This window comes from Plodia interpunctella, chromosome 25 (assembly GCF_027563975.2).
Source record: "Plodia interpunctella isolate USDA-ARS_2022_Savannah chromosome 25, ilPloInte3.2, whole genome shotgun sequence".
NCBI lineage: Eukaryota > Metazoa > Arthropoda > Insecta > Lepidoptera > Pyralidae > Plodia > Plodia interpunctella.
In genome coordinates this window covers 1,811,068-1,831,037 of record NC_071318.1, presented here as the reverse complement: position 1 = coordinate 1,831,037, position 19,970 = coordinate 1,811,068, and the positions used below count along the sequence as shown (strand labels likewise).

Sequence of the window (19,970 nt, the reverse complement as noted above, 5' to 3'; positions counted from 1 at the left end):
ATTTGTTACTTCGCTATGGATTATATTTATATCGTTCAATGTTTAAATTCACAATTCATCCTGTTTTTAATTAAAGATTTAAACTAAACTATCTAATTGAGCATTGGTTTTGGTTGCTCAGTCCTAGGGCAGACACAGGCTTTCTTTTTGTCTATCTGCCTGTGGTGCCCCGAAACCTTGGTTCAGCGTAACAATGCCTCGAAGGCGCGTGGTTTCGAATCCCTTTTGTGTTCCAGTTTTTTAAATCTCATGATTTGAATTAAATTTACATTTATTCCGGCAGATTTGACTGTGGCAGCGGCGCAGGGGTGCTCAGGTCGCCGGAGCCCATTCGTCTGGGTCACTGGAACACGATATCCGTGTATCGACACAGATGGGACGCCTGGCTGAGGCTAAATAACGGGAAGAGAGTCAGAGGAAGATCTAAGGTGAGACACATCTATGTCTATAGTTCTTTTTCTCTCATGTTCCCAGTTGCATATGGGGCAAAGACGCCGCGAACCCTTCTGACATGATAGTGACCAACGGACCAACACTGTTTAAAGAGTTTTCGGCATTTATTCTCAGCAGTTGTCGCTACGCAATGCTAGTAGTTTGTAGCTTTGGTAAATATTATTTAATTTCAAATATGACATGAAGCGCCTGTGAAGGTCTAATTTCGGTCGATTAAATATTTGATTTGACATAGAATTTGTGCATAAAATACAACCATTTCAAGCTTTTATACTTTACAATGTAACTATGTCTCGGAATATTGCACTCAATTTTGAAGCGTGAAGATCTTCAACCGATTTAGCTGAAACACTCACACGTTTATTATGGATGACAATGCTAAGCATGACCAGATGGTGCACCTGGAAACGCCCCCAGACGTGGGAATTCCTCATCGGTTTACAGCACGCACATGCGATTACTTTGTCACACATTGAATGCGATAAAATCTCTCTGACAACAATATAGGCTTGTGTCAAAAATTACATTTTGTTAAAAATCTATTAGGTATTCATAACATAGAAATCCTTTGCATACACAACGACAGATATAATGTAAACTGAATAACACAAAGTTAGTCCTGTAGTACACTCGAAGCTGCGCAATTAAAACTTTGATATTTGCAGCGCTGACCACTATATTAGCATTGAATTAGTATTTGTTGTTGTATTTTAGTTATTCGTACAGTAGAAATATTGTCCAGCATTGGTGGTTCAGTGGTTAAGACGCCTGCTTATAATGGAAAGATGGGATCTTTTTCTATTTCTGTATTCGATTCGAATTCTACTCATACCCATAGGGTTTCGACTCGACGGCCGCAGTGGCGCAGTGGTAAAAAGTTCTTGTCTCTGAAACGAGAGGTGCCGGGTTCGATCCCCGGTCGGATGGAAAATTCTCTTTTTCTGATTGGCCCGGGTCTTGAATATTTATCTATATATGTATTTGTTATAAAATATAGTATCGTAGAGTTAGTATCCCATAAATACAAATCTCGAACTTACTTTGGGGCTAGCTCAATCTGTGTGATTTGTCCTAATATATTTATTTATTTATGGGTTTATGCCCAGTATTTATCCAGTTTCTTCCCAAACAGTCGGTCACCCATCTACTAGTCGGGCCACCTGCTGTTTGGGAGCTGAACATATACTGCGCGTAAATCCATCTTTGCTCATACCTCATGAATTCAAATCATTTATTCAGAAATTATATTATAACGGCTAGTTACGGTGTGAAATAGAGAAGGTAATGGCGAACCACTCCTTAATATTCCCTGTAAAGTCGTTGTGTGTTTAATTCGACATAATTAGTATACACGATACATACACAGCCATGAAAAATACGACTCTAAGAGAGAGGTACCTATTGTATGATATTTGGTTCGCCTGGCACAAGATGTCAATCAATATTTTCAAGAAATCTTTCTCAAGAAAATCAACAACCGACCGATGAAATAGGATGTACTTTTTACGCAACAAAAAGACCTCATTTCATTAGCCGAAGCAGCTTAGACCGAACACAAATCCATCTTCAGCAAACCTTTTCTAAAAAAAAACCCGGTCAAGTACGAGTTAGACTTGCGCAGTGAAGGTTCCGTAAAATGGGTTTTTTTTATGTAAGTATATGTAAACAGTATCCACGATTTATTGATGAACATGTTCTCTGAGACGATGCTTCTGGCTAAATTTCGTGGGATAACCAACATTTTGATTCCTATATGAATCGATAATATGCGCGAATGAACGAAAAAAAGGCGCCCAAGGTCATATTTTTTGTGGCTGGTGCATGGTGGTCTAAGGGGTCCTGACAAAAATGGTTTGGACAGACCTACTGACAGATGGGCAACGAAGTGATCCATCCTCTAATGATTCAATTTTTACCTTCCAAACGGAACCCTAAATTATCCACTTAAACAGAAAATTCTCGGTCTATCGCTTCAGCTCAATTACTCTCTTAATTAAACTTTTCTTAAGACTATTAATCCTAACTTAACTATGACTTGGAAAGTACTTAGTTATAGTTTCATAAAAACTAGGGTCATCTTGAAGAATTATTATTAATAGTAGTCGTACGTTACATTTGCTACTTTCAAACTTAAATCAGAATCAGAAGAGAGTAATTATATATCTCAGAGACTAATTATATCTCAGTATTCTAGCCTGGACAGTCCTATGTCCTGTACAGGCAATGGCTCATACATCTGAAGGGCTACCATGAAACATAAAACTCGTAGCACGTTCTTCCATTTGTTTACTCGATGCGTAGGTACACGTATTATTGTTCCTGTGAGTAATTGGGCCATGGCCCAGTCCTTTGTCTAGCATGGAGATATGGGTCCAACATGGGCCTTGTGAGACTTTTGTTCTAAAATGGTAAAGGGTTCAGACACCTGCCATAATCGTGATAACTGTACAGTGGTAGGTGGTGACTCGCCGCTCACTGGATAGACCCCTCAAATCAGTAGTTATTATTTTATTTTTATAAATGATAAATCAGATAGTTCGATTTGATTTCAACACCTTGTGATTTGTTTGCAAACTTATTCAACGATACATTTTCAAAATAATACGTAATAAAATTTAGCATTTTAATGTAACTTATGTAATAATGAAATTCTGATATAAAGTACGTAATTATATCAGAATTTCAGGAAAATTTCAACAAAAATTCGTAATAACATAAAAGTACCTAATTGCGGATATTTTAATATCTTTGTTCAACTTTAAGCCAACCTTTTGACCTCCACAGCACTCAGGTCGATCTACGAGTGAATATTTTATGAAATCCGGCTAAATATAGAAGTAACTTCGGTGGTGCCTTCATCAACAAATGTCAGGTGTAATGATTATGACATTTTCACTGTTAGGTAGTCGAAGGTCGGTTCTTGGGACAAACTCAAATCCTAATAATTGAGTGCCGGTGCCGGGGTTTTGTTCTTGCGGGAATTTCGGGACAAATAGTAGATACAATACGCACTTTATGTTTTTCTGGGCAGGTTAAAGTTATACTCAAAGTTGACTGGTGCAACCCAGTTCTACTGCCGACTTCCAAAGCTCAGGTGAAGAAGAAGCGACGCAACAAACTTCACCGCAGTCTTTTTAGATGTCAACATGGGTGTTATAGTAAATGAGTCCCTTCATCTCTTATTGTATGAAATCTACTCATGTATAAGTTGTCTGTACGCCAAGTTACGTTTTACTATTACCATGTTCCAATAAATAAATAAATAAATAATAAATAAATAAATAAATAAATATAATAAATATAAATAAATATATCTTATATTATCTGAAAACCAAGACGCAATTTCTTCTAATTACCGTTTTAAGACTTAACTTCTTATAATAGCGTTAATCAAATTTAACTATAATCCCAGAACACGCGAATTTCGAGCGAACTGTGTTCAATTTAACTTTGTTTTCAATAAAACTTGAAAGACACTAGGGAGAGCGAGCTTTCGTTCAAAAGGCGCAATTTAGAGGCGATGACGGTGTGGCTATCACCGATTCGTATTTCTCTCTCTTTCGTCTGAGCGATTTCCCGGTTCCTTATGTCAGCTCCACACTGTCGCCGAACTCAGAAACTCAGAAAACAGAAATATGCCGACGCGAATGCGTAAACATTGCGTAATAAGTATTAGTGCTTTTGCCTACCAAATCTGCAAAAATTTGGCAAACTGTCGGAGCCAAGGATCCGCTTCGCGAAGATATCATATACCTCTGCAGGCTTACCATCAACTTAAACATCTATGTCGTCCAATTACAAAAGAATCATTGACGTATACACTCGACACTAGTTTTTCGCATTGTTTTTAACCCCCGACGACAGAAGGAGACTTGCAAGTTTAACGTGTCTTTGTATTTGTTTGTCAGTCCGTGGCATCGTAGTATCCAAACGGCTGAATCAATTTTGATCTAGTTTTATTTTAAATGTGCTATTGAAAATGTGTGTTGTCTCTTTTCTAGCAGATGAGAGGATGCCTGCGACTTCGAAGCCGGTGGTTTCAACAAATTTCAATTTAATTTTTATATGTATGTAAATATTTTGTATTAGCATAAATGAAAGCATGATATACCTACTTACTCCGAATAAGCATTATTATTATTATTTACTAGCGGTTCGTCCTTGCTTCGCTCAGGTAAAACTTTAATAAATAATACACCTAAACCTTCCTCAGGAATCAAATTATATATAATTAAAAACAGCAACAAAATCCGTTGCGTAGTTTTAAAGATTTAAGCATACATGGGATATAGGGACAGAGAAAGCGACTTGTTTTATACTATGTAGTGATAGTGGTAGTGATGATAGTGATTACGTCGCTCGCTTCTAACTTGCACCAAACTGCAGGTCAAAGAAATTTATTTAAAGAAACCGGGACTGAAGGTCATTCGGTTCGATTCTTTTTGTTAAATATAAAAGCGCCTTTTGTGATTTAATCGGCCATTTTGGATTGAATGAATTCGCTTGAAATACTTGATTTGAAGATAAATGAAGACAATAGGCGGAGTACAAAAATACCTACGTAACATTTAAAGTTAAAAATGAGTTTAACTAAATATACAAATTATTATCTTTTTCACAACTTTGCATTTACCTCTACAACGGATGGTACGGTAATCGCGATCTGCTACTCATTCCGTAAGGATTTACTATTTTAACAACTTTTATTTTTACTTTTATTTTCAGTAAATAACACATAGGGTACTTTTTATCTCGAAACTCCCCGGGAGCAAAGCCCCGGGCCGCAGCTAGTAAACAATAAGATTCAAATGCAATTGACCTATTTACGAATAGTAGAAAACAAACCTAGCAATGCTAAACTTACAATTGTGGCAAGGAAATGAGGAGGACTGGCACGCTTTGCTTCGAACTTTTAATTTGAGCTTTGGACTAAAAACTAGAGCTGTTTATACAGCGACTTTATAGCGGCCGAGATAATGAAGTCGGTGTTTTTAAAATATGGAAGGTAGGGAAAGAAAACTTCATGGAACAGTGGTTATTTTTCGCGTTTGGGTCTCGGGCCAAAATCGGTACGATACAAATATACAGTTGCCTAATTGCATCCTTGAAAAATGGAGGCCAAAGTGATATGAAGTGGCTATATTCAGTCATATCAATCGAGTCATTTCTTGGGTTTGCCTTCTAACCTACACTATTGTATCAACAGACCATTGGCAAGCCATCACTTCTTGCGTTTCTCTCTCGACCTACATTATTTTATCAATCTGCAAACTTCAGAAATGAGTTTGCCTGTACTTTATTTCTTTCTGACAAAGACCCTCGACGATGCCTTCTGGCGAAGTCGAAACGTGCTATATAGAATCGATTCCTAACGGTTGCGATTCATCGCAGAACAATATCGAATTTTGATCGATGTTACCGTCTCGTGAATAACAATACAACCGTCAGCAATTTTTGCATTGCGATTTATTCCATTTTATTTATTATCTGGAGAATATGTTTTTAACTACTAGATGGCTTCGGGGGAATGTCAGGATAATTGGGATAAAAAATCTTTTATGTATTTTTTTCCACCTGGTGTCGTGTTATATTTTGTAAACACAATCCTAATTCTATCTCAATTCTAATCTTTTCGGTTTTTATATACCTACCCAAATTTAATCTTCTTAAAAGTGTACATTTAGTTATAACTTATCCCGAAAAAATAAATTTTCATGTAGGATACTAACTAAAATACTAGTCCCAACTTCCAACTAATATTATAAATGCGAAAATAAATTTGTTTGTTACCTCTTCACTCGCTATATTATTTCTTGAAATTTCGCACATAAATATAATTAAGAGTAAGAATGGAGAAGGACATTATGATACCTTTAATCCCGGAAAAAACAAAAGTTAAAGTGAGATTTGCGGAAAACCTGTATTATATTATAGGTCGCCCCTGCGCACGATTATGTCATTTTTTTAATATCGTTTTTCTTGCAAAGTAACAATAAAATATTATGTCAAATTGAACATGCTCTAAGAAAATGTAATTGTATTATCAGGAATATTAAAACCAAATCTAGGCAAAGTTGTGAAACAAAATGTATAAAGGCGAATGTTAGCAACCTACAGGTGTAGAAAAGGTCTCGGTTGGCGCTGAGTTGGGATTACCCTTGGCTTTCCTTTTTATTTCGTCTCAGCTAATTTATGGGAGGCATTGTGTCATGAGTGTTGGGATTGGAATTAATGTGCTTCTAAGCGGCAAAACAAGGCTTCATTATTTTACATGACTGCATAAAAAGTTGTGTGATATTTGTAGGTTTAATTTATTAATTCCGTTATGTCTAACATTTTTCTTACATTGTTTTGGAAGCCATGATTGCGGATCTTTGATATAAAATAAGTAAATAAAGGTTAGATTTTCAGAAATGTTTTTTCTATTGATGTTCTGACATATAGTACTGTACTTACCTTTTATGAGATGCACCTCACTCTCCACACTCACCCTCGCATGCTCCCGGTTAAATTCTGAGCTGTGATGCCACTCCCGGGCCATACCCGGGTCGTGACAGATCCTGGATATCAGCGTAATATAAACTTCAAAATCTTGAAAATTCGGCTGTGATGTCACAACTGACCACCTGACTGACGTCAACCTTCCTAAGGACTGTAATTGTTGTTTTTTCGCCACTTCCAATAAGACGCCTCCGGTTCAGCAGTATTCGCCCCTTAGTCGCCTCGTACGACATCTACGATGGAGTGAATCTGTCTAGGGCCCCAAAGAAGCCATATTTGATTAGCTATAGATTTATAAGTAAACTCTTAACCTTTTGTTTATACCTTATGTTTTTTAAATATATTTTTTTCTTTCGTCACAATTTTTATTGCTCTCATTTTAATAGAAAAAGTTTGTATTGCGAATTTTTACCTACACGAGACAAAATAACTGGATTTCGTCTTAGCTTGACCTTGACCTCACTTAATTTGCCCTGATGCCCTCAATGATAAGGGTGTAACAACATAGACGCTGAAAGTTGGACAGAACTGATTATATAGTTTCTGGAGTCTTTGTCACTTTGATTTGTTAGAGGCTTGTTCTTTTAGTTTTAAGAAAGTTAAAGAAACATTATTTGAGCGTGTTCCCAGTTTCATTCACGGCTGTGATGCCTAAAAGCCCGGGCTTTCATTGAGACAGTTTCAGTTGGAGTGTGCTAAAATATTTCAATTTAATTATGTTGGGGCTAATTGAATCTGTATGATTTGTCCCTATATATTCATTTATTTTTCTAAACATGTTTTGTGCTTTTCTATAATTGTTTGCAGCCACTTCTAGACTTTACTTTTACCATAATTCACATTTTACCTTTAGATTTCCAAAGATTATATTGGAAGTAGTTACGAAATTTTCGCAACTTTAAGAAGGAGGGAATCTAATTTTCGTATGCCTTTCTTTAGATACCATCTTTCCTTTTGTACGCCTTGCCCTGGGCGTAGTCCAATTCCAGTTTAGCATAATTGCCCAACAGTTGTGGTAATGTTGCGGAAGAATTGGCGGAATTTTCAGAATTTGCGCCCAAATTTTCTAAATTCACAGACATTAGAACGGAACTTTCTGCTATGGCATTAGTGGCGATTTTGTAATGTAGGCTCAGCTGTGTTGTCGACTCTACTTTAGTGGTTCAATCAGGCATTCCTTTCGAGTTGGGCAATGTTACTTCAATTTTTTATTAGTTGGTCGATTTTCTTAGGCCGTTACATAATTCTGAAACATTTGGCGGCGTGTCGGGAGCCCTATAATATGAATACGCGGCACCCGGCCATAAGAGCATTCCCAAAGAGGGTTGTCAGACAGGATCACTTACCAACAGGTGATACATAACTCTTCATTATACTGCGTTATAGTAACATTATAAGTTTTTTTTACAAAAATGTCATTTCTGACATAAGCTTTTATTGTTATCAGAGAGATTTTATTGCATTCAGTGTGCGACAAAAAAAAATCATGTCTGTGCAGTAAACCGTTGAGGACTTCCCATGTCTGGAGCCGTTCCTGGATACACCATCAGGTCATGCTTATCATCATAATACATTGTCATCCAAAGTAAACGTGAATACAAAATTTCAGCTCAATCGGTTGAAGATATCTGCTTCAACATTTAACCCGAGACACAGGGAATTAGGGACATAGCGACATGCACTTACACAGGTACATTGCAAGTTAAATAAAAGCTTGTAAAAAACGGCATAATCAGAGTAATGAAAACAATGGTGTCACGGGAAAGTCAATTGCCAGCACCAATAGGCCAAACTAATTGTGCCAGATCACCGTCGAAGGAAAAACATACATATTTTTCACGTGAATTTTTATATTCTTTTCTTACAAGCTACAAACTACTGGCATTTCGGAACGACCACTGCTGAGAAGAAATGCCGAAAGAAACTTATTTGAACAGTGTTGGTCCCTATCACGCCAGAAGGGCTTACCATTATTGTTTCTTACAATTTTTTTTTCTAATAATATATATAAGTGCATAATGAACATAGTCTAAAAGTATATGAAAACAGAGTTTGATTGTGATTCGAGTGCTGATTAAAAAAAAGCCTTTTGCTTTATGTCTTCAAAATTTTCCCCAGGGCCTCTTCTCCCGGATGACATTCCGCGAGCCAGTCTGGGTCGGCGGAGCTGGCAACACCACCGGCCTGAAGAACAAGCTGGGTCTATCTGACGGTCTGCTGGGTTGCGTGGACTTCTTGCGGATCAACGGAGACACGTACAAGCTGGTGAAGGATGCCATCGCTACCTTGGATATTGGTAAGTCTTTACCGAATAGACAAGGGCGCGGGTTCAATTCCCACTCGATTCAATTTTTTTTTTCATATCATTATTATTTTCAAAAATAACTTAAAAGCATGTGTGACATGTATAAAAAATCCATTTAAAATGTCTTTAACCGTAAAGTCAAGAAAACTCTGCTAGTGCTGCGTCTGTGTGGTCCTGACAGAGGAAAGATCCAGAAGTACTAACTTGATGTGCATGTCAATGGTCTGACAATCAAGGATGCCAAAAGACCTGCGGAGTGGAAGGAAAGTAGAGCCTGGGCTGTGACGTTCGACGCGTGATGCTCTATGGCTTAGGAACGAACCAGGAATGTGTATAAATGAGAGAAAAACTCTAGTCTATACACTAAAGAAGGGAAAATGGCAACACCACCAGCTATATAGAATCATGCTGATTTATTTTTAGTATTACATAGTTTCACTAAAGTAGAAATATCAATACATTATAATCGTTATAAGAAATATCTTGACTTAAAGCATAAAGCTCAATTTACGCCGTAAATTATCAGTTCAAACTTTTTATTATCCCCTTAAAACGGTCCAGATTACGTCTTTGATCTTAATAAAATCCGTCTTAATCTCCAGGGAAATCATCCAGTTAATATTAATACAATAAAATACACAATGTTTAATGGACAAGTAAATTTTTCTTCATATCTCTACCACAAATGGTTCTTCGTACAGATGTTTCTTAAGACTTGCCTAATCATATCCATAATATGATGGTAGGTAACTATTATACTTAGTTAAACCGTCGATCGCGGAGATTCGAGACAACAGATGAAAAATGTTATCGGCGCATTTGCACCGGTTTGTAAGGTAGACGCTTAGAAACCCAGGTATAGGCGCTGACGAATGAAGCGAAATGATCGTGCGAAGTGAAGACGATAAGAATATCGGGCCCTGGGCTCCGACGCTCAACGGCTGACATGTTCCTTAATTTAATAAATAAATATAGTACGGTACTATATATTATGACAATATATTGTATAGTTACACATCTAAGATCCAGATTAATAATATAAAATGATAATTTCTACCGTCAGTGACGGACGAGTAACACGACAAGATGATCTATTGTCATCAATGTCTTTTGGAAAAGCATCGGGAATTTTAATATTATGGCAATATTATATTAGGTATCTCATTTGCAAACTAACAACATTATTACCTACTACGTTCCGGTGGTGACATAACGTCGAAAATCATATTTATTATTATACAGGCTTCGAATCGATTGCGACTCGACTTGCCACGTGCCGGAACGTGATTCGAATCCTTCAATATCGAATAGTATCTGAAGTCAAACACCATTATTACTTTTAGATGATTTTTCTATGTACTTGACTGATTCTCTCTATGTACTTGTGCAATTGATGAGGTGGTGGTGTAATGGTTAAGTCGCCCGTCTGTGAACCGAAAGGTCCCAGGTTCTCAAAATCCTAGTCGAGCCACATGAGTTTGTGTACCAATCTGACTAGTACATGTATAGTATAAATAATAAATAAATAAATATATTAGGACAAATCACACAGATTGAGCTAGCCCTAAAGGAAGTTCGAGACTTGTGCTATGGGATACTAACTCAACGATACTATATTTTATAACAAATACATATATAGATAAACATCCAAGACCCGGGCCAATCAGAAAAAGATCATTTTCCATCATGACCCGACCGGGAATTGAACCCTGGACCTCTCGGTTCAGAGGCAAGCACTTTCCCACTCCGCCACGAAATAGTAGGTCGTCGTAGTAGTTTTTATCGACGATCGATGAAGAAAAACATCGTGAGGAAACTTGCACTCTGGTTGATTATCAACCTGTAATGGAGCACAGCGTAGTTGCGTGTGTTGCATTCCACGTCACGACCATGACCCTCAGCCATGAGGAATACTATAACATACCTCGTTCTGTAGTCGTATAAAAAACAATGGAAATTCCTTTACATAAATTCTACTGTCCATGACGAATTTACGAGAACAAATTACACAGTGGTAATTCGTGGTGTTTCTTTAGCAAAAACATTGTTGGATAAATATTCTTTTAGTCCGTTATTGTATATTATCTTTTATATTTTCAAAAGCGAAATAAGTTTAAGTTCAAAGATGAGCATGACATAATGCCCTGGCGTGAACCCTCATTTTATCTTTATCAATTTCGTTGCTTTCAGAGGAAATAAATTATTTCGCGGTAGAAATCTTGGGTACGATCCTAAAATATTGAAGTTACAGGGTACCTACATCATGTGATTTACTTTATCAAAAGAGTAAAAGTGTAAATTCAATGATAGTACATTTATTTTTTTAAGATGCTTACAATTTTTGTCTACATATATTTTAAAAAAAAACAGGGTTAAAATCAACGTGGAAAAGTAAATCATTTTCTAACGATATTTTGTTTGTTTGTCTGTAATATGTTTATTAGTCAACGAACAAGACACGTTAAAAGTACATACACAACAAGAAGGTGATACAATGGCAGACATATCCCATGAAGGGATCTTATTCAGTCAACGAGCGATGTTTGAAAAGATATTTTCTAGTAGATTAGCATTATAGTATTTCTGCATTTTCGTTATTTTCTCTATAGCCCTGTCTGTAGATTATATCAAAACTTCTTTAGAATTCAAGTCTGCTTAATTAAGAAGTCATTAGTAGATGGGGTCCTATCGTCTACGAAGATTATAGGATAACTTGAAACGTTTGAATCTTGTAAATATCGTCACGAAAAATAGTTTATCTTGACAACGCGGTAAAAATATTTAGTCACTCTATACGTACGCTGCAGCCTTGTAGCCTGTCAGCTAATTGTATAAAATAGAATAAAGAATATTATAAAATTGTAAAGCACATTTTCTATCACTCCCGTTTAAATAAACACTCCCATTTAAAGTTTCTACGGAAATAAATCGCAACGTAAATTTTACACCTGTGTGAACGACCGCTTACCAATATTAGTATGCGAGTATAAGCTTGTAACATTTATTCTAAACTAGTAAGGAAAGGATAACAAAAATGACTTCGTTACAAAAATGACAGACTTTAATTTTAGAAAATGTAACAAAAAGGAAATAGAAGAATACCATTAAATAGGTGGGTAACAAAATTAACACATCCCGATTGATAAAAAGGTCTCTAAACAAACACCACTTCCTTTAATCCTCCAAAACAGCCAAATATCAAGAAAACGTACGGAAAGGGAATAGCTTCAAAGTGCGGCCGTAGTTTGAATCCGGTACCGGAGCGTAAATCCCTATGGAAAGAAAGTAATTGCATGCTATTAATTAGCTACACGCTATTTAAAATAAAGGGATGGTAAATAGATAAGATAAATATCGGTGATTTGCTCACATATAATATTTATCTATGATGAGGTTTTTCACATAGAACTATATTTTAACAAAATAATAACTTCTAATAACAAAGAATAAAAGTAGCTCTTACCCAAAATATTTGGGGATCCTATAAATAATTACATATCTATCTTAATAGATAAATAGGTGATTAAAATTTATTTTAGTCTTTAGACATTAGAATATAATCAACCAATATTTCAGTTTGACATACAAGACCATGACAAGACATTATCAAAGAACAAAATAATAGAGAAACAGAATGAAAGAGTTCCGAAATGTAAATAAAATAATAAAACGTTAAAACATAAAAGTGTTACAAGCTTAAATGTTTCTATTATGTATTTTTTATTATCTAGCCTATAGGTGTTGTGTCCCACTGCTAGGCAAAGGCCTCCCCCTTATTTTTCCACTCATCTTTCTCCATAGCAAGTTCTGGCCATCCAGGTAGAAATTTGTCGATGTCGCCCCGCCATCTAGTTCTGGGTCTGCTTCAACAAAAGACAGTTAAATTTTTCATTCGTGTATAAATCAAATCAAAGTTATGAAATACTAGTTGCCAATAACAAAAGGATAAATCCATGGCTAAAATTTTGAAATTGTACAATATTCGAAATTCGAACGCTGAATTGTTTATAAAGTCAATTTTCGCTCTGATGCAACATAGGCTCGTATAAACAATAGAAAATCCTTGCCTATTCGATTTAAAATGTTCCATTTGACACGACAAGCAAAGTCATCCGCCATGTTTGCGCGGGAAAATGTATTGTGATTGTGACGATTCTCTCAACGGAACGCTTGAAGTAGTTAGGTAGGTATTTCTGGTTTCTATTTATGAAATATTTTTTGTATTTGTTTTTTACTGTAAAAGTAGAAAATTAAACTACTCTTTGAGACGCAAGAACGTCAAGTTAATGTTGGAATAGGAAAGTACTACATAACCGAATTGAGCTCAGATCCAAGTATTTGTACCAAGATATTTGCATTTTCGCCAATGGAAAAAATTGATGTGTAATCGTAAAATTATGATTCTAGGTAATATAAAAAATTATGTTACGTTCCATTGAATATTTCTGAGCCATTTTTCTTCCATTGTAATAACGTCGGGTCCCGAATAGCCACTTTGAGTCATGACATCGTTTACCCAAGCCCAAAATCTATCGGAAAGGTCTGAAGCCATTGGCTGGATAGATTTTTCATAGTACCTAGGTTTGTTAAAGATTTGGCGATATCTACACGTGCTATGGTATGTAGTGTCTGACCTTGAATATGACCACTACATGTCCTCTCGTGGAGTTGAGCGAGATGGCTGTGGGATATAAAGCTTTCATAGCTGATAGACAATAACAGCATTCCCAAAGAGGGTTTATGTAAAATTTTAATAGGCTTGATTAAATTTTAAATTTTATTAAAATTTTAATAATTTTAAAAAATCGATCGAATCTTTAAGATTATTTTTAGTATATATTAATTGTCTCTTTTAAAAATGTTTTTGTGTGCCCTGGATCACCTGGTGTTGTATAAGCATACCTAATTATTTTACTCCTATATCGTCATGTTATAATCTACGTATGGTTAAAACTAAGCCAAACCCTCGTAACTTACGGCACAAGTCTATCAGAGCCATTATTAGCAAGCCACGTGATCCAAATACAGAAATACCGTGAAAATCGTTACCGCGTATATTTGATCTGGAGCGTTTCTGTTCATTGCCCAAGTTTACAATTCTACCAAGAGTAAAGTTATTATGAGTAACATTTATATTTTAGCAAGACTTGAAGTATAATTGGGGCTGATTTCAATCATAAAGTTACTGCGTATGCCTATAATTATATATTAGATGGAAAATGCTGCACCGACAAGAACAATGTTCTTAATTAGTTAATTGATGACTGTACCTACTCATTAAGTACAGTACTACTTATAACTTACTTTACTTATCAATGGTTAAACAGACACTAAGTGACACAAACTCGTGCTTACCTAGTACCTAGTGTAATTACACATAATAAAATATTAACACCTCACTAGGGTTACGCTGCCACAGGTGTTTCGGAACAAAAGAAATATTTAGATTAATATAGACTCCAAAACCGTGGAACTTTACTAAGATTTAATTCACTTATTTAAAAAATTGCTTTAATATACTATCATTTGCTATTGCTATAATATATATCATTGCTATAATATATTAAAAGTTTTCGTGAGATATAGTTATAAATACATTGTTACGTACATTATTGAATATTATTTTAGTAGAAATATATGGATTTATAATCATCATAATATTTTCATAAACAAGTTGTAGCAGACAAACAGATACACGCTCGTGCGATCCCAAAACGCCAAAAGGCGTTAACTTTTAAAGGGGATAACGCGCTAATCCAGGGCCGAACTGAGTCGACTATCCGTTCGGATATTCCCGCGTTATGCCGCCATTTTGCGCTATTTCGCGCCACTTTTCCGCCAGTTACACATCGTAACGATATTAGCTCGCTTGTCACGTCACGCCCCCCATGCGAGTCGAAGATGCTTTTGACGTCTTTCATCTTGTTTTCAGGCTTACTTGGTGATCAATCAATGTTGCTTATTGGAGAATTAAAATGGATAGACATCCGATGGGAAACTCGATTCTTGATTATTATGACAAATAAGCTCAAGACTTGAAATATATTTTTTGTGAAATGTAGTTAACTTTATCTGAAATGTTAATTGTAAATTAGATCTAGAAACAAATTAAATTAATTACGTTAAATCGAAATAAATACGGTAAAATTTTTGCGATGCGAAAAATATTTTCGATAAATAAAATTGTTTCTAAATAAATTAGCTACCTACCTTGTTCTTATAAGCTTGCTTTTATAATTTTGCGAAATATAAAAAAACTACTTTCTGGGAATCTCTACAACTTACAATTTTATCTTTACACTTTCTGCTCTTCAAAACTTTAATGTTCAGGTAACTTGATCAGTATCAATCAATAGTCGTTATCCGTTTTTATAACAAATTGTCTAAATGGATTCTTGATTTGCCGAACAAAAAATTTTGAAATTATATAAAAGAAGTACTTTGTAAAAAGGCATATTACAAGTCTGATGATTATGTGAACGACAATAATGTTTGGCCCAAGCATGGTGCAGTATCCTCATAATATATGTAATTGATTTATGACATTATTACGTACGTACATTTTGACATTTAGCTTTTTATTTATATATATATATTTTGTGTGACAATTTTCATTAATTTTATTGGAAATACAACTTTTATTTTATTTATTTATTCAAATTTAGATATTTTTAATAATGATGTAAATTCGTCCTCCTAATTTTTAATATATGTATAAGACCTATATTTGTTAATTGACGTCCTTGGAGAAAAGGCTGCGGTGAAGTTTGTTGCGCCGCTTCTTCTTCACCTGCGCTTTGGAAGCCGGCAGTAGACTTAGTTTAAGTAATTTTTTTGACGTCAATAAGTGATGTATATCGTCCTAAATTGAATAAAGAATTTTGAATTTGAATTTGAATTTGAGTCAATACCAACAAAACATTACTATCAAGTAAGTAGTCATAGTTTGGCATGTACTTACAAACTAAACACCACAATCGGATCATCAACTTAGTACGTCCCATTGCACAGTACACTTGGACCCGCACCGCAAACTGTTTCTGCAAACTTAACCTTCAGTTCTGAGTTCTGACGTTCCGAGTCCTATTCATCCAATATTAGATTGTTCATCGATAATACTATCGTGAGCATTCATTTGTTCGTTGTTCTGGTCATTCATTGTTGGTTATTTCTCGTGTGATCGCATGTTCCCAGTTGATTTTCCGGCTGTGACGCCCTGAATACCAGGTTTAGAAAATATAAACCTTTTGTAGATTTAGCTGTGACTGTGATATGCGACCAGTCTCCCGTCTTTTGACAACTCTCCTTGAAAACTAGCCTAACATAGTTATTGGCCTAAAGATAAATTCGATTCTTAAAATCTTCCTAGCAAGGCTGCTTTAATTTATGACTTCGTTGCCGCTTACAATACGATATCCACGGGTGGATATGAAGTGTTTCTAATATTTTTTTATTTTATTTATGCATATCGCACATCTTACAGAGGATAAAATTTGTTAAACATATGTTAAGCATTGTCCTAATACTAAGACGAGAACCTTTTAGTATAAGAATGTGTGAATAATATGTCTAGCTATTATCTTCACAATCCGTGCATTCGTTTTTTTTTAAGTGTCAAATTCGCTTTCATCAAAGCCCACTCCATTCCAAATTACGCGGAATAAAGCCGAACTCGACTCGCGTTACGGAAACAATAACCCAAGTGACATGTGTCGAAACGGTACGTGGCGGTAATTGTGAGGCGCGTCAGATGTCAACTCTAATCGTTTTATTGTTTCTGTAATTTTTATAGCGTGAAACAAAATGTTGAGTTGGACGTCTGGGACCGGTTTCTCCATTTTATCGTAAAATTAGCGGCCCGTCGGTTGGGTAAAAACATAATAAATCATCACATCTAAACCTTCCACAGGAATCACACTATCAATTGGTGAAAATAGCATGAAAATTCATGCAGAAGTTTCTGAGTTTTTACGTAGTTAGAAAAGAATTTAAAGATGTTACGTGAGTTAACATCCTGAGTAGAAAAAATAAAATCTCAATCAATATTGTGAAAATCAATATTGTGAATCATAATTATGAATTCCAGTCAATGGCAACGTAGCTGCGCCTCAGCACAAACTTGTGCTTCGGCCTGGAGATACGATGCATAAAAGAAGCAAAGATAAGGTTGCGTAGAAAACGTTGGGGCATTAAAACTGTTTTGAGACTAATTACGTTTTGAGAAACGGACTCTTAGTTTCGCGTTTCATTGGCTGAAATAGCGTGGCATATTTCTTAATTAATATCAATGTGTATGTACATTTTACAGGGCTGAACTTAGGCTGAAATTTCAATTCATATAATATTGTTAATCTTCACAACTCACATCACACAACTCGCTTCATACATTTACTAAAAAAATTAATGTGGTTTTCAAACATTATAGATGGTGTCACGTACAGTCAACAGCACATCAACCTACCCAAATTCATTGTAAACTCGTCACCATTACCGCGCCATAGAATTTCATTTGCCTTGATGTTCTGCTGACTGTACAAACAGTTCGGTTTTACAACTAACTAGCTGTAGCCCGCGGTTTCGCCCGCGTGTATTTTCTACGGGAACATTTATTTTTCCGGGATGCAAAGTACCTGTCCACTACTACATCTATGCAAAATTTCAATAAGATTGGTTAAATAGATAGAGCGGGAAAAGGTAACAAACAAATTTACTTTCGCATAAGATATTTATAATATTAATTAGGATACTTTCCTATTAGTACAAGGAATTGTTCAATCTGTCATAACTATAACACTTGCCTAATTAAAGCCGTTATTTCTACTATTTATATATAGTTAGATAGCTTAAGAGGATAACCTACCTACCTTTAATTTATTGGGATTGCTTTAGAATTAGAACATTTTTCCTACAGTCCATTCCTCTTCTGAGCTTAGCATTTTAAACATTAACGTTTTAGCCCATTTGTTCCCTTTGAACCGACAACTTAAAAGATTAAGTATTGGCGTGATAAATAGCGCTTCTTTCGAAGTTCGAACGTGTGTGTCCTCCGGGATGAAACTCTTTTTAAAGATAAATTATCGCGATTTGTTCGAAATTATACCGAAGTTTTGATACGTAAAGTTCGGCCCTGGTAACTTTGTTTGGATGAATCTATTCGTGGTAGGTGTAAAGACAAATTTTTAATCGCAATAGCCAATCTAAATTGGCTAAGAAATACCTTATATTTATTTTGCATTTATTTCAGTTCAGATCTTTGATGAGCCAAAAATAAACTATTACTTCATGCTCTCTTTTCAAGGGAAATAACATCCTTTAAGTAATTTACCAGTTTGTCCTAATGGATAAAATATCGTAGTTTGAGACAGGAAAATGCATTAGATTGTCACAAAGTTTGAATGTCATACATATATATAATATAATATTGCATAAGAGTTTGTACATCATTATATTATATAGTCTCACCATTGTTTTTTTAAATAACTTTGCAGCAATACAAACTAAAAATTTATTCTTAGGAAATTACTTTCGTAGTTCATATATGTTTTAATTTAGAATTAAGAGGTTTGAACTGATATTTGATATATTTTTCAACAAAGTTCAATCAATAAATAATGTGAAGATTGTTTACATGTCCTTAAATGTACACTCCGTTTTTTTTTCTTATAGCATGGCAGTAGCAATTTGAAGCATTATATAAAATTGTTATAAAGATAAGAATAATAATAAGAACAGAATTTGAAAAAAGGTTATATCGGTATTAGAAGTAATTAGAATTTTTGTCCTCGATTTTGATGGTTCAGAATATAATCAGCCGTCCGTCCGGTTTTATCATTTTTAACTCCGATATCAAATCCCAAAGGGCTATTGAGGTCTAACGTTACCATGAATAAATTACAATATTTCATCTCAACGGAATTACACCAAAATCCCTCGTGTTCAAAGGATGTCATATTGTATTCTCTGTAAATAATACCCATTTCATAATAAATATTTTAACAGGCTGATGTTAATTACACTTGCGTTTCAAAAATGTTAATCTCTAGGTTGTGAACAGATGGTCTTTATATATCTATTCATTTATATCTACATTTTCATTCGGTATTTAGGGATTACAGGTTTATTCCTGGTTTTAGAAGTAGTTTTTGTATAACTATAATCAAAGATGGTCATAAAGTAGGTAGTCAGATTTTTGTTTTGATTAAGGATTTTACGATTACATTTTGTAACCATGGTTACAGTAAAAAAAAGCATGCAACTTACATTTGCGAAAAATTATAGTGTAAATCATTGAAAGATACTTAATCAAGATTAATGTGATCAGATTACAAATGTAGTTGATCACGCCAAGCTCTAAAATATGGATAAATTTTACAGAATTGTATCAAAGATAGACAAAGGTCCTCAATTACTCTCACTAATCTATTGTGAAGCTATGATTTATTTCAGTTTAAGTCCCAGGTTCGAATTCTACTCGTGCCACATAAGTTTGTAAACCAATCTGACTCATATGTACTTATTGCATGTACTCATAGATCAGTACTTGTAACAGTGAACTAAAATATCGTTACGAAAGCTGCTGATAGTTTGTTAAGTTCGATAGTGTGTCTACGTCTACTATCCTTAGATGGCGGCAAAGTCATATCAAATGCCTTCAATAAAATCACACACTCGATAAAAAAGAAAAAATAATAAAAATCTTCAATACAGATTT

At 35.1% G+C, this 19,970-nt stretch overlaps 1 protein-coding gene and 1 long non-coding RNA gene across 3 annotated transcripts in view; one reads left to right on the top strand and one right to left on the bottom strand.

Moving 5' to 3' along the window:
* LOC128680971 (agrin-like) overlaps window positions 1-19,970 on the top strand; it is a 108,298-nt gene that overhangs the window by 75,411 nt on the left and 12,917 nt on the right. For both annotated transcript variants that reach the window (XM_053764502.1, XM_053764501.1), the window contains 2 exons: window positions 284-428; window positions 9,073-9,250. In XM_053764502.1, the coding sequence (XP_053620477.1) occupies window positions 284-428; window positions 9,073-9,250 (323 nt within the window). The remainder of the gene's footprint in view (window positions 1-283; window positions 429-9,072; window positions 9,251-19,970) is intronic.
* LOC128680975 (uncharacterized) lies at window positions 12,303-12,813 on the bottom strand. The gene is made up of 2 exons (XR_008405920.1): window positions 12,723-12,813; window positions 12,303-12,531 (listed from the first exon to the last, which is right to left on the bottom strand). It is a non-coding gene; the product is annotated as an uncharacterized LOC128680975 (long non-coding RNA).